General features: G+C 58.3%; 2 protein-coding genes across 5 annotated transcripts in view; one reads left to right on the top strand and one right to left on the bottom strand.

The window, feature by feature from the left end:
• Positions 1–3,169, bottom strand: part of DIDO1 (death inducer-obliterator 1) — a 49,295-nt gene extending 46,126 nt beyond the window's left edge. The window contains exon 1 of one of the 4 annotated variants that reach the window (XM_081034119.1): positions 3,050–3,169. The gene's annotated coding sequence lies outside the window, so the exon portion shown is untranslated. The remainder of the gene's footprint in view (positions 1–3,049) is intronic. The other 3 variants (XM_081034117.1, XM_081034122.1, XM_081034112.1) reach the window with 3 other exon arrangements.
• A 137-nt stretch (positions 3,170–3,306) lies between these two features.
• GID8 (GID complex subunit 8 homolog) lies at positions 3,307–9,460 on the top strand. The gene is made up of 5 exons (XM_081034127.1): positions 3,307–3,507; positions 5,910–6,039; positions 7,026–7,222; positions 7,453–7,650; positions 8,530–9,460. The coding sequence occupies exons 2-5, from the start codon at positions 5,922–5,924 to the stop codon at positions 8,701–8,703; spliced, it is 687 nt and encodes a 228-aa protein (XP_080890253.1). The 5' UTR covers positions 3,307–3,507; positions 5,910–5,921; the 3' UTR covers positions 8,704–9,460.
• The last annotated feature ends 4,325 nt before the right edge of the window (positions 9,461–13,785 follow it).

The following is a 13,785-nucleotide window of genomic DNA, read 5'->3' as shown; positions in this document are numbered from 1 at the left end:
CTTTTCTTTTTGGCTAGCAATGGCCTGATAAAGCCTTTCTCAAAAAAGACTTTCAGCTGTGGAAGTGAACACACTGGGGGTTTCAGGCAGCACTATGCTGGGGGCATTCTGTCACAACCTCAGCAGGAGTTAGAGGAAGCAAGAAAAAGACTAATCTTGCTTTTACCCACCCAGAGGAACGAAGGCCGTGACCAGTGCTTTTGGATTTAGTGGCATAATCCTTAACGGGAAATCCACTCAGGTAAAGGTGGGGGGCATATCAAACCCCCCCGTAAACATGTTTTATGGGGTCTCCATTCAGCTAAGGCACATGACGTCTCAATGTGCAGAACGAGTAATAGATTCTTCCTTATCCCTCAATGTCTTCACAAAGAGACTGAAATACTGGTACAGCTCGGGCATGGGAAGGGCTTTCCTGGTGTGTGCTGCCTACCTGTGCTAATGACTGGGCGACAGCAACCCACCACTTTACACACTATCCCGAGGACTCAGGTTTTGCTTTCGGCAAGTCTCTTTAAGAGCAGGGCTCCAGCCTGTCGGAGTTTGATTTTAGAGTTTTGGATTTTGAGAGTAAGACAAAGACATCCACAGAGACACTGAAACCGGTCTTAAGTCTTAAGACGAATACGCCTTCAGCACTTCTCCTTACAGAACCGCTGATCTGCCCACGTGGGACTCAACACGTGGGCTGGCAGACCACCTGGCGGCTCCCCTTCCACAGGCCTGCCCAGCTCTCCTACGAGAAGGTTGCCCAGTTCGTGATCCCACCAGGCCGAAATTTTGGTCAACCTGGTCACCTGCCGCAGAATAACCGAAGTGGCCCTGCACCTTGCTCCAAGTCCCCGGACAGCTCGTGTCTTCGGCACTCTGGCCCAGGCCTCTATCATCAGTCCCCTCTCCACGGGGCCTCATGCACACCTGGCTGCGCTTACCTTTTCCTGACGTCCACTCACCTGCTGCCCTAACACCACTTGATGCCTCCAATGCCCCTCAGAACCTCACACACACACAAAATGAGCTCCTGACTTCCGAGCCCCGGCACCAATCCACACCGCCCCTCGTGTCCCTATTCAGCAGATGGTCCCACCCTATAAACCTGGAGTCTCCCGACATGCTTTCCTCCCCCTCACCACCAAATCCTGCTGCTTTAGTGTTTACTGCTATCAATTCTGCCTGCTCACTTCTCCCCACACCTGCTGCAGGGTCCGCGTCACTTCTGAAAGTGTCAACACATAGTGGTCTCCACCTCACCCCCCCTCTCCTCCCAACTCATGGCGCGCTAGTGCTTTCTGTTCCCACCATGTCACTGAACTTGCTCCGGCACCAGGAATTGCCAAATGGACACTTTTTGGTGACTGTCATGCTGGACCTCCCTGCTGCATTTGACACTGCTGATCACATCTAGAAACTGTGCCCCAGTCTTGGGGAGCCCGCTAAACGGCTGGGTCCTTGTCAAACTCTCTGGCTGTTTCTTCTCTGCTGCCTTAATGGCCACCTTCTTTGGCTAATGGCCATGTGTCGCTGTCCCCTTGGATTCAGGGCTCCACTCTCCTCCTCCTCCCTATGGCCTTTCCCTGACTATGGAGACCAGCTCTCACACGGTGTCGCCACAAAGCGCTTCTCTTTCCCTTAAGCTGCAGGCATCTCGAAGTCAACGAGAGCCACACTGAACTCATCATCTTGCTTCCCCTCCTTCTATCTCGCTCCGCATCACGAGGGTTCTTTCAGTCGGTGCCACCGCCATCAAGCAGGCTACACAGCTGAGTGTCACTCGTGACTTTCTCTCTTGGAGCTCTACAAAGTGTCCACGACCAGGGACTCATTTCCTGCCTCACTGAAGGCCTCCCGTTGTCCATTTCTGTGGACACTGCTTCTACTAAGGTCCTTCTCAAGGTCCATCCCTCATTTATCCCTTCACGTTCTCAACAAGTACGTATGGGGCGGCCCAGTGGCTCGGTTGGTTGGAGCGCGAGCTCTCAACCACAAGGCTGCCGGTTTGACTCCCGCATGGGATGGTGGGCTGCGCCGCCCCAGGACTAGATTGAAAAAAAAATCAAAAAAGAAAAAACGGCAACTGGACCTGGAGCTGAGCTGCGCCCTCCACAACTGAGACTGAGGACAATGGCGTGACTTGGCCTCCTGGGTCCTGGAGAAACGCATGTTCCCCAACACAGGCCTGTTCCTCTTCCCCTGCCCCTCTGCGCTGGACACCAGCTCAGGCTTGCGGCGCACCGAGCCTTCCGTCTGGCCGAGGGACCGAAGGCCGCCGACAGCCGGCAAGGCCGGCTCAGGCTCCGCGCCAGCAGAGGCGAGGCCCGGCCCCGCGTGCGCTCGGGAAGCTCCCCGGCTCACGGGGCCCAGCGGAGCGAGCCTGCCGGCCGCGCGGGGCCGGGGGCCGGCGCCGGGGGCCGCCGGGGCTGTGAGCAGGGCGGGCCGCGCGGGGCCCGGGAGCGACGGTCCGAGGGCCAGCGGCGCGGCCTCGCGGCGGCCCGGCCCCCCCCCGGCGGACTGCAGGAGCTGGACGCCGCGGCTCTGGCCGCCGGGGAGGCGCCGGCGTGGGCGCCGTGGGCTGCGAGCCCCGCACGCACCGGCAGGCGGCCCCGACAACTGGCAGTGCGGGTAGGGGCCTCGGAGGAGCCGCGCCGGACCGGGCCCTGCAGGCCGCCGCGCTCCGCCGCCGCCCCGACGGCTGCCTCCTCCGCCAGCGCAGGGCCCCCGGCGCGCCCTCGCGCAGCAGCGTGTGGCCCCTTCGCGTCCGCGGCTCCGCGCCGCTCACGCCGGCAGCCCCGACGGCCCGGGCGCGGCGGCCGCACGCGGGGCCCGAGGTGCCCTGGCGGCCCTGGCGGTCCCCCGGCCGGCAGCGCGCTCCCGACACGCCCGGGTAAGCCCGGGGCCCGCCTCGACCGACGGAACGGACAGCTGCTGCGGGCCGCGCGGCGCGGCTGCCCGGCCTGTGCGACGCCGGCGACCGCCCGGGAGGGGCCCGCCTCGGGGCAGCGCGCGCGCCCGCGCCTGCCTCCCGCCCCCGGCCCGCGCCCCCCGGGCTCACACAAACGACGGAAGGGACGCTGGACCTTCGCCTCGGATCAGTGTCGACGTCGCCGTCCCGGTGCGAAGTTCCCCCACAGCGACGCCTCGGCGGCGGCCATCTTGCCCAGCGGACGACGCCTTTTGACTCTCGCGCCAACCCGTAGAGCGGGCGCGCCGCGAAGGGCGTTCCGCGCAGGGACGGAAGCCGCGCTGCCGCGCTTCCGGGCGGCCGCCGCGCCCCGCCCCCTGAGGGAGCGCTTGATTGGCTGCCGGCTCGCGATCTCGCGGGAAGAGGCTGAGGGCCGGCCGCCGCGCGTCTGTCCCCCCGGTCCCCGCCCCCGCCCCCGCCCCCGCCTCCGCCGCGGCCCCCGCCTCCGCCTCCCCCGCCCCGGCGCCGCCGCCCCCGCCCCGCCCGGCCCGGCCCGGCCCCCCGAGCGGCCGCGGAGACCGCGCAGCGCGGGAGGCGGGATCCGCACGGTAAGATGGCCGCGGCGGGCCCAGGCGGGCGGGCCGAGCGTCCCCGCGGGAGCGCGGCGGGGCGGGAAGGAGGCCGGCGTGGGCGCCGAGGCCCCGGGTGGGGGTCGCGGCCGGGCGGGCGCCGAGCCCGGGTTACCGTGCCGCCGCGGAGCGCCCGGCCGGGCCGGCGCCGGGGCCGTCGGGCGTCGACGGTCGGAGCAGGTGTCGGGAGCCGGGCGAGTTCTCGGCTGCGGGCGGCGCCGCCCGCGTTCGCGGCTCACGCTGCCCCGTGGCGCTCCCCGGCCGAGCGCGCGGCGGCCCCGGGTTCCGCGCGTGGCTCACTGCACGACGCGCACGTGTGCGGCGACCCTTTGTGCGACGGCGGCTGGAGCGGGCGGCGCCTGCCGGACGTGCAGCTGCTGAGTCCTGCCCGCCCGGAGCCCCGGCCGGCCCGCCAGAGCTGGCGCTGGCCCGCGGCGCTGTCACCGCCGGGACTGGTGCTCGCGTGGCGGCTGAGCCGCGAGCGAGACGGAAAAGCGCCCGTGTGACCGCGTCGCCTCCGCTTGTCCAGGGACGGCGACGTGACCCGAGTGGCTTGAGCGCCGGCGTGTGTGCGCCGCGCGTGTCGTCTCCGGCCCCCCCAGGCCCCGGGCACTTGTCTCGTGCCCCCCTGCGCCCCGTCCCTCCCCGCGCCCGCCCTCCCGCAGCCGCGCGCGTCCCGGCGCCGAGTGTCCTGGCGGGTGCTCCCGATGGGCCCCGCGCCGAGGGCGGCCCCGTGGGCCGTGTCTGCCTGGCGTCTCCAGCTGCGCCTCCCGCTCAGCCCCGACCCGCCGGCTCCCCAGCCTGTTCCTCCCCCGGGCCGTCCTCGTCTGTGGCCCCGTCCTTCCAGCTCTCGAGCCCGAAACCTCCGGTCCTCTGTCCTCCGCATCCGCCCGCCTTGGGCCGGCAGGACACTCGTCACAGCCTCTCCGGCAGCTGTGTCTCCAGCTCTCCTGCTGCCTGCGTCCTGTTTGGGCGGCTCCTTACTGGTCTTCTGCTCAACTCTCACCACCCCGCTTTTGCTGTCTTTTAACTTTTTTTAGTTTATTGAAGCAATTTGGCACATGCTTTGTTTGCTACATATAGTGTCCGTGACGTGTTTGCCAGTGACACAGTGGACAGTGGTGGACTCACCACCCATCTCAAGAGCCCGCTGGCATTCCCAGGGCCGGCACCTCTCTGCCCCTGTTCCCTCCATGACCGCCTTCTACGTGTCATGTTTCCTCAGTACCGACCGCCCAAGCGCACTTTATGTCGTTTCTCTTGTTTTTGTTCTTTACCAAAGTGTCTGCCACATCTGGGCTTTCGTTGCAACTTGCTTTATTCACCCGGCTGGTCTCTAAGACTCATCCTCGTGGTGTTCATTTATCTTAACTACTTTAGTAAGTTCTCGTGCGTGCATACGTGATCACCACCCCTTCTCAGCAATCCTAAAATCCAAATCGCTCTGAAGACCAAAAGTGTGTGTGTTTGTTTTTCACTTACTTGGTAGCAAAGCCCGATCTGGCCAAGGCTGCATCATAGCCTCTGTCCCACTCAGCACAAAAAGTCACATTTCACAGGGGAATACTACGTGGTTATGGGTTCTGCCCCACACCTGGGGAGGGTGTCGTATACACGTGATATACTGTACATGGCGCTGTGTGCGGTCTTTGTGCAGCCTGAAACATTCTGGATTCCCAAACATCTGCCCAAGCGTTTGGGGCCTAGGAACCACAGCTCTTGGTCCGTGCTGCTCTTGACACCGGGGCAGTGGCTGCCACATTTCTGCCATTTTGAACACTTTCTTTGAACAGTCTTGTGTTTGGTGCCCCGATGTGAGTTTTCGAGGGGGTCAGTCTAGCAGGAGAATTGCTGGGCGGTGCAGAGCACACGTGTTCAGCTGTACAGAGAATGCCAAATGTTTTTGCAGTGCCCGTGTGTGCTGACAGCGGTGTGACAGTTTCGGAGAACTCTGTGTCTTTGTTACACTGGTAGCGTCAGACTCCTTTGTTTTTCTAAGTGTGGTGGTCTATTGTGAGTGCCTTCTGAGCGTGAACATCATAGCACGTAATTCTTTGGCTTACATCTCTGCGGCTGCCCTTTGCACGTGGGGAGAAGCCATCTAAGCCTTTTCCCCAGCCAACAGGGCCTTATTCAGTCTGACCGCAGCCAGCCGCCTGACCTCTTGGCTCTAAGACCCTTGGCTCTTTCTTCCATCATCTTCCTCCTTCCTGGTCCCTAGCCCTGCGTTCGGGTCTCAGGCCCTTTGCACTCACTGTACTTCAGATTTAAAGCGTCTTCCTACTCGCTCCATCTTCTTACTACGTCTCTGTGTTTATTTCTGAAATGATTATAATTGTAACAATTCTTCACCAATTGTTAAATATTTTTTCCCCCTGTAGAAATAAATCAGAATGAGTTATGCAGAAAAACCCGATGAAATCACGAAAGATGAGTGGATGGAAAAACTCAATAACTTACATGTCCAGCGAGCAGACATGAATCGTCTCATCATGAACTACCTGGTCACAGGTAACCGCTTGCAGCAAGGATGCTACGTACTCCTCGTCCCTTTGTGCACATGGTCAGAACTATACGCTGAGGTCCCCTGGCAACTTACACGCTGTTCAGGCTTTATAAAAACGCAGTGCTAACTAATAACTTCATACATTATCATGTGAAAGACATCCTCTTCTGGAGGGAAAATCATTGTTCCAGGTCTCTGAGACCGAAGGCAAAAACCATTTCTTGGCTTGTTGACACTGTTGGAGTTAATCAGGGTAATTAAGAATGTTCTGAAGTACATTTAAAGTCCAAGTCGTCGGTCTGTTCTGGCCAGTCTGGTCCATTATTCTGGACTGTTTCTAGAAGGTACCCAACTCAGAAGAGGACAGGGGGAAGGGCAGAGCATGCGGGAGACGAAAGTGGTTTGTCGCTAACACTCTGTCCTCCTGGGTATTGAAAATGAAAAGGGTGACTCTACGTGATAAGAAAGCACAGATGTTGCCAAAGGGATATGTCTCCTTCCCGAGTTCTAAGTACCTTCCCCACCCCCGTAGTCTCTGTTGAGATGTTTTTTGAAAAGTAAGGAGGAAATGTTGGTGTGTGCAGATGCGTGCATGCATGTGCGTGTGCCTGTGTGTGTGGAGGCTGCAGCCTCCCTGAGGTGGGTGTGGCCGGGTCCCTGCCACCTAGAAGGTGGTGCTGCATGTCACGTCGCCGGGACGTGGGATTGCAGTGTCTTCGGGGAGCCCACAGCAGTACATTGGCTTCCGAGCGTTCTCTATCCCCTCTGGCTGGGGGCTGAGGTTTGGGAGCATGTGGAAAGGAATGGGGTACACTCTCCTCTTGCATGTAACTGAGCATAAATGGGAAATGGCAGCTATATTAATACAAACTCCTGAGGAAGTTACACGTCGGGGTTATTTACTTGAGGTGAATGGGCCTACAGGCGACGAAGAGGTTTTGTGTCAGTGTCTTGCTGACTTTCCGAGCAGTGAGGGCAGTTGTCATTTCAGAGGGCTTCAAGGAAGCCGCGGAGAAGTTTCGAATGGAGTCCGGGATCGAGCCTAGTGTGGACCTGGAAACGCTTGACGAGCGAATCAAAATCCGTGAGATGCTCCTGAAAGGCCAGATTCAAGAGGCGATCGCCCTGATCAACAGCCTGCACCCCGAGCTGCTGGACACTAACCGGTACCTGTACTTCCACCTGCAGGTGAGTGGGCTGGCAGGCACGGCCACGTCAGGGACTGCCCATGGCTCAGCTCACGGCACGAGTGCTGCTGCACCCGTGTGGGCAAGGGGTCGAGGTAGCTGTCGTGTGTATTCAGAGGCGCTCGTGCTTTAAGAGTGCCAACGTAGTAACTGAGATGTGTGGAGCGTGCCCTTGGGGATGCCCGTGGGCCTGGCTGCAGCCTGTGACCCGTCCATCTTGGCCCCGACCAGCAACAGCACTTGATCGAGCTGATCCGGCAGCGGGAGACGGAGGCCGCGCTGGAGTTCGCGCAGACCCAGCTGGCAGAGCAGGGGGAGGAGAGCCGCGAGTGCCTGACGGAGATGGAGCGCACGCTGGCTCTGCTGGCCTTCGACAACCCCGAGGAGTCCCCCTTCGGGGACCTCCTGAACATGATGCAGAGGCAGAAGGTACGGCAGCGGGACCCTGCCCGCCCACCTGCACGGGGCTGCGGCAGGTGACAGAGTGAGCGACACGCGTGGGGCGGCATCAGCCCCCTGGGCTTAAGCGCACAGTCGGAAAACCCCAAAGCCTGAAGTACTATACAGTCGTCCTGGGTCCCACAGGGCCTTGGTTCCAGGACCCCTGCGAATGCTCACGTCCCGTATAACTCGTGTGGAACAGCATGTAGTCGGCCCTCTGCATGGCAGGGCCCCACCGCTGGGGTGAAACCCGGGCATTTGGAGGGCCGGCTGTGTCCTGACTGAGAACTCGCACACCAGGGTGACCCCTGCAGTTCCAATCCGTGTGGTTCGAGGGTCCCCTGTATCAGGCCTCTGCCCATTTTCTCCTCTATCTTATTTTCTTCCTGTTCTTTGAAGACGCTTAGTATTTTTTTACTGAAAACCCCATTCTTGCTTCTGAGACGTTCTCACTGCTGCTTCTGTGTGCCAGCCAGTGGGGCTCATCACTTCCCCAGACGCAGCTTCCGTCCCCCATCGCCCCCGGTGCTGAAGCTGTGTCGTCCTTCGGGTCCCTGGCGGGTGTTCTGCTGGTATCGGCCTGCTCCGGTCTTTCTCACACACAGCCCCCTCCAGTCTGCTGGTGGCACTTAACTGCCATCCAGGCCAGATGTGACACTGCCCGCCCTGACCGTGAGCTCCTGGGTGGGAACATGCGTCTGCGTCGTCCAGGGTGCTTCAGGTCACAGGCTCCACGTCGGTTTAGATGAGTAACAAGCTGCTTGTGTCAGATTGGTCTCTAAGAGGTTCCCAGTGCATGCTCTGCTCGAGTCTTCGGCGGGTGCCCTGCGCGTGTGGCGGTTGTCACTGAATCTGTTTCTTTTCTAGGTGTGGAGCGAAGTGAATCAAGCCGTCCTAGACTATGAAAATCGGGAGTCCACACCCAAGCTGGCGAAATTACTGAAACTACTCCTTTGGGCTCAGAACGAGCTGGACCAGAAGAAAGTGAAATATCCCAAAATGACAGACCTCAGCAAAGGTGTGATCGAGGAGCCCAAGTAGGCCTGGGAGCAGGCCCCGCACTGCGCCCGCTCGGGCCTGCTGGCCTGTCGCTGTGACTGACAGATTTGTACTGCAGTAGAGAACTCTTCCCCCCTTTACTTTGTTTTTTTGACCCAGCATCTTTTTAATGGGCAAACTGGCCCTTGTAAGTGCTGGGAAGCTTGCGGTGAGAGACGGCGTCCATCTCTTTGGAAGCCTGGCGGCCCACTGCACCACGGCGTGTCCTGAGGTGTTGGCGTGGCAGTTGTCACCCAGCGCTCGCTCGTGAGGCCCTGCTCCCGAAGGGTTTGATGGCAGCCTCTGAGCTGTGCTGTGAGGGAATCCGGTCCATGTTCGGCCTCCCAGCCGGAGGTGACGAGAAGCACTGACCATTGTTGCGCTTTCTGTTAGCTTGTAGGCAGCAGCATTCCCTTGATTCTCCGAAGCCTCGTCAGGCCTTGGTCTAGAAGTTGGTCCTTACCCCTGGGTCTTTTGTTGGTTCTGCTTTTTCATAGGAAAGACTATAAATTTGTAAATCCTAACTCAAAGCCTTGTTTCGTGTCAGGGTATCGAGTTTGATTTCTTTCCCCTTTCCGTCTGGGCTGTGCGGCTTTAGGGGATGTGTGTGAGGGGTGGGCTGTGTGTTTTTTAATTTTTCAAATATATATTTTGGTGCTGTATGTGGTGAGAGATTCTTTCCTGGTAAATCAACAAGCCATCTCTTCTAGGCAGTTTTATTGAAAATAAAGGTTTCTCTTTGATTTCAAGAATGACCAAAGTGACCTCTGGAAAGTTTCAGTCATCTCACACAAACTTTCGTTTTTGGGGCTTCCCCGTGGTGATGGCAGTGGCCATCACCTCCCTGGTACCCCAGCTGGAGGCCACGGTGCCCGGTCCATGTGCTTGGGAGCGGGCAGCAGGGCAGACACCCATGTGCCTGGGCTGCGCTCAGCCTTGGGGAACCTGCCCTTCAGCCTGTCATGCTTTCTCATCGGCTTGCATTGTCAGTCAGTTCTGTAGATGTCCTCATTCTGTGCTCTCACATTTGTCCCCTGCCCAGGGATGGGCAGCTTGGAAGTGACGACAGTGTAGTTGGTGAGACACGAGTCCCGTGTAACTCGGAGTGCCAACAGCCTCCCCTGAGCGCTGGTGCGAGAAGTCAATTTTGTGGATTGTTACAGAGCTCCTGACCACTCAGTGCCAGTGTCATGGAGGTGATGACAAAGGTGCCCGAGAGCTCGGCACACCTGCGCGAGTGGCTGGGACTCAGTCAGCCCTGGCAGATTGCTGGTTCTGTTTCCCGGGGCTCGATGGAGACAAGTGCCAGTAGCAGCTGAATCTGGGGCCTGTGTTTGTCTTGACAAGCAAGGCCAGGCAGGTAGTCCACCCCTGTGGGCTAGGGCCAGCTTCCTCCCGAGCCCGTCCATCATCTTGAGCACTTATCATCAAGGGTGTGTGGTGCCAGCGGCTCTCCACCTAACGCTCGCTCTCCGCTGCCGCTTGGAGGCTGGGAGACCCTCGTCGGGGGGTAGAGCTCTGGCAGCATTCCCTTTCCCTGGGGGGTTGGTTGGTGGAACTCAGTCATCATTGGCTGGTGAAACCTGCGGTCCTCCTAGACCCTCTGGCCTCTCACTGGCCCTTTGATTTTGTGAACGTGAAGGGGGGTCCTTTCCTTACCCCCTAGAAGTGAAGTTTCAACTCTGACTGTCTCAGTAGTCATCTCAGGTGCGACCTTCCCGTAGGATTTCTTCTGGGTACGAGGATAAAAATAAGTGAGGGGAAAAGGGGGTTTTAATCTTCGGATAATTAATATTTAGATACAACAGAAAGTGGAAGACAAATATTAGGAGAGAGGTGGCGATGAAACTGCATTTTTGGAAAACCACCAGATAATTCAGCATATCCCTGATCTTTCGTCACTAACATATATGATTGTTTACATGCATAATTAATATGTAATCAATTTGACATACTCTTGAAATGAGAGGGTCTGAGGTGTGGTAATGGGAGTCCTGACGCAGGAGTTACCCACAGACCTTTGGGGCCTGAACGGGCTTTGTCACGTGCCTGATGTGTTAGTAAGCGGTTACAAGACCAAGTGTTGGTATTTGATTTACCACTTCAGTCAGTGTGTGGCTTAATAAGCCATTGCTGGACCAATGTGAGCCAGGTGCTGGCGAGACAGAATTCAGATGTTAGTCTTGCTTTCTTTTGCTCTACTTAAGAGGTTGAGTTACTGTTCCCACGACCTACCTGTTAGCAGCAGACTGGACCTCTCCTTCAAGGAGGGAAGGGAGAGGGCTTTGTAGTCTTTTCCCGTTTGTCACTTTTTTGGAGCAAACTAAACTTTAAAGACCATGAATGTTAAGAATAATTTGATTGTTCTGTTTTGTCTCGTTTGGATCTCGCTGTTTATTAAAATGTAACGTTTTACAGAGGTAGTTATTTCTTGTCTTTATGCTTTCTTGTGACAAGTGCCTTGAAATCAATAAAACTTGAGTATTCTGGTTCTCTGTGTTCCTGACAGCAGAGTCATGTGAGGAGTAGCCCGGAGTTTGGAAACTTTCCAGAGCATAGGGACTATTGCCAAGCCAGTGAGTACTGGTACGTTCTGGCTTTTGAATGACGGTTTCCAGGTTCTGGAAGAGGCACGTGCTTGTCAGCGCTGGCACTTGAGATGGAGGTCTCTGGACATGTGACCTGTGTTGTGGGGACTCGTAGAGAGAAGATGTGGAGGACACATTGTTTTGTTGTTGTTGTTTAAATTTTACTTATTTTAAGTGTGTTTTCCCAGGACCCATCAGCTCCAAGTCGGGTAGCTGTTTCAATCCAGTTGTGGAGGCGCAGCTCACAGTGGCCCATGCGGGGATCGAACCAGCGACTCTGGTGTTACGAGCATCGCGCTCTAACCAACTGAGCTAACCAGCGTGAGGCGCTGTGATGTCTCTTCTTATCTCTGTGCACTCTTAGTTCTGGGGAGTGATAGACCCAGAGGGTTCAGAAAGAATCGTGCGGCATTTTATGTTAGAGACGTTGCCGGTCGGGCTAGTGAGCAGGACCCCTTCCGGTCTGTCGTGTCCCAGTGTGCAGAAGAACCAGAGTGAGGGCGTACCTGCCGGCCTCACACCTTGAGTCAGACGTAGGACATCACGTGGTGTCAGCCAGGACAAGGGTAGGTTTCATGGGTGTTGCTCTGACGCCATGTGTGTTGTTTTGTGCAGTCGGTACGTTTCTGTGTCACCAATGTGTGTTGCTGCTTCGGATTATGGTCAGTTGTGTAGTGGACGGCGGTCACATAAACTGCACCACCATGGCCTACGTCGTGCCTCCACACCTTGGACGCTGTAGCTCCGTGCCCGGCCTGTGGGCCCTGCCTTGCCCCTCCTGCACCTTGGAAAATTTGAAGCAGCCTGCTTTTGTTGCCTGTTCTTAACTTCACAGTAAAAGTTTGCGTGCTTCCCTCAGAGTGGTTCTGGAGGCTCTTTTTCCCTCCCATAAAGATATTTTAATAGGAGTGAGAGTTAAGCGCCACACCACCACACTTCTATTGAGAACTGGAGGCTGCGAGGGAGCTTGGCGTTCACGGCCCTCACGCTTCGCTTTGTCTGGGCCCTCTCCAGACAGCACTGTTGGGTCTCGCTCATGCGTGTCTGTGCATGTGTGGGGTTTGAAATGTGTCGTGTTTCTGGAGCTCTGGCACTTAGGTTTCACTTTGGTGCAGGAAGAGCTCTCTGGGCCAGCCACTGCATGACTGGGAGCTGAACTTGAAACATCCAAAGTCGAGAGATGGCCGCAGCGAGCGTAGGTCCTTCTTGCTGGGGTGTTCGTGCCCACGTCCATCGGGGCTGTGCTTCCCACGCTGTCAGGGCGTCATCGCCCTCCTGGACAGAGGCAGGTGTAGGACACTTGACACACACCTGCAGTGACAGCGTCCAGTGCCTTCTAGTGAAGGGCCCTAGTGCGGGCGGGAGCAGGGCACTGTGGAATGCAGACGTTGGGACACATGGGCCTCTTGGGATTAGCACACAGGACAGGAGAGCCTCCCATCACTGTCCCCACGTGGCAGTGCCCTTTTGGCATCCGTCCCGCGGCACTCTCTACCGGTGGTTCTCGGTGGTGCTGTGCACGGGCAGGGGGAGCCTCGACGCCACGAGGTGTTTCCCTTCCTCAGGGTGAGGTCACTTACGTGGGCCTGGGACGCAGGCTGTGGCAGACACTTCTGCCGTCGGTGGACTGCCCTGTCCTGAGCTGGTTTGCCCTTGGAGGATGCCGGCCACGGCTCGCCGGTCAGCAAGGCTGCGCCCCAGCCCCAGCCGCAGCACTGTGAGGTCCTCCTGGGGGGGGGTCGTCTGGGTTTATCGTTCCTGACACCAGTCGTCTGCGGGGGGAGTGTGTGGAGATAAACAGAAATGCGGGGCCTGGCTCCATCTACAGTGTTTGTAAGTCTCCCGGCTGGAAGGCCAAGTTCACGGGGGGTCCAGTCTGATTAGGTTCAGAAGAAAGTCTACCAGACTCGTGTACCCTGCTCTAACCCCAGGGACCAGCAGAAGGAATCAACTGGACACGTGGGTTGTGTCCACACGCACCTCTGAGTGCTGCCATGTGTACAGCAGCAAGTCCCACGGAGCCCTCCTGCCCGCTGTGGGCGCTGAGCGAGCAGGTTTACTGCCCTGTGTGGGGCGAGGCTCCACTCGCATGGCCGCTCGGGGCAGGGAGACGACGGGGTGCCACTGCTGGGCTGCTGCATGTGCCTGCCAGGTTCGGAGGGGTCCCGGGTCTGGTGGGCACGTGAGCTGTGCCAGAGCAACGGAGCTTCTGGTGGCCGCCGGTTGGCGCGCCTCCCCCTGCCTGGGACTTCTCACTCTGCAGACCATGAGCAAGCCTTCCTGTCTCAGAGACCAGTGTCTGACAGTGTGGTCACTTGCCCAGCTGGCTTCTGGAAGTGAAGCACACGGCCCAGCCACCGAGGATTCCCACAGCAGGGCTGGAGGGGCCCAAGAGGGACGTGGGCAGGTGGCCGGCCACACTGACCCAGGGTGAGAGGGGTGCTGCTGCTCGCTCGGCCACAGACTCGGGGGGGCTGGCGAGTCCTAATCTCTGAGC

This window comes from Rhinolophus hipposideros, assembly GCF_964194185.1.
Source record: "Rhinolophus hipposideros genome assembly, chromosome: 22".
Classification (NCBI taxonomy): domain Eukaryota; kingdom Metazoa; phylum Chordata; class Mammalia; order Chiroptera; family Rhinolophidae; genus Rhinolophus; species Rhinolophus hipposideros.
The sequence above is the reverse complement of the archived record's forward strand: the minus strand, read 5'-3'. Positions and strand labels throughout refer to the sequence as shown.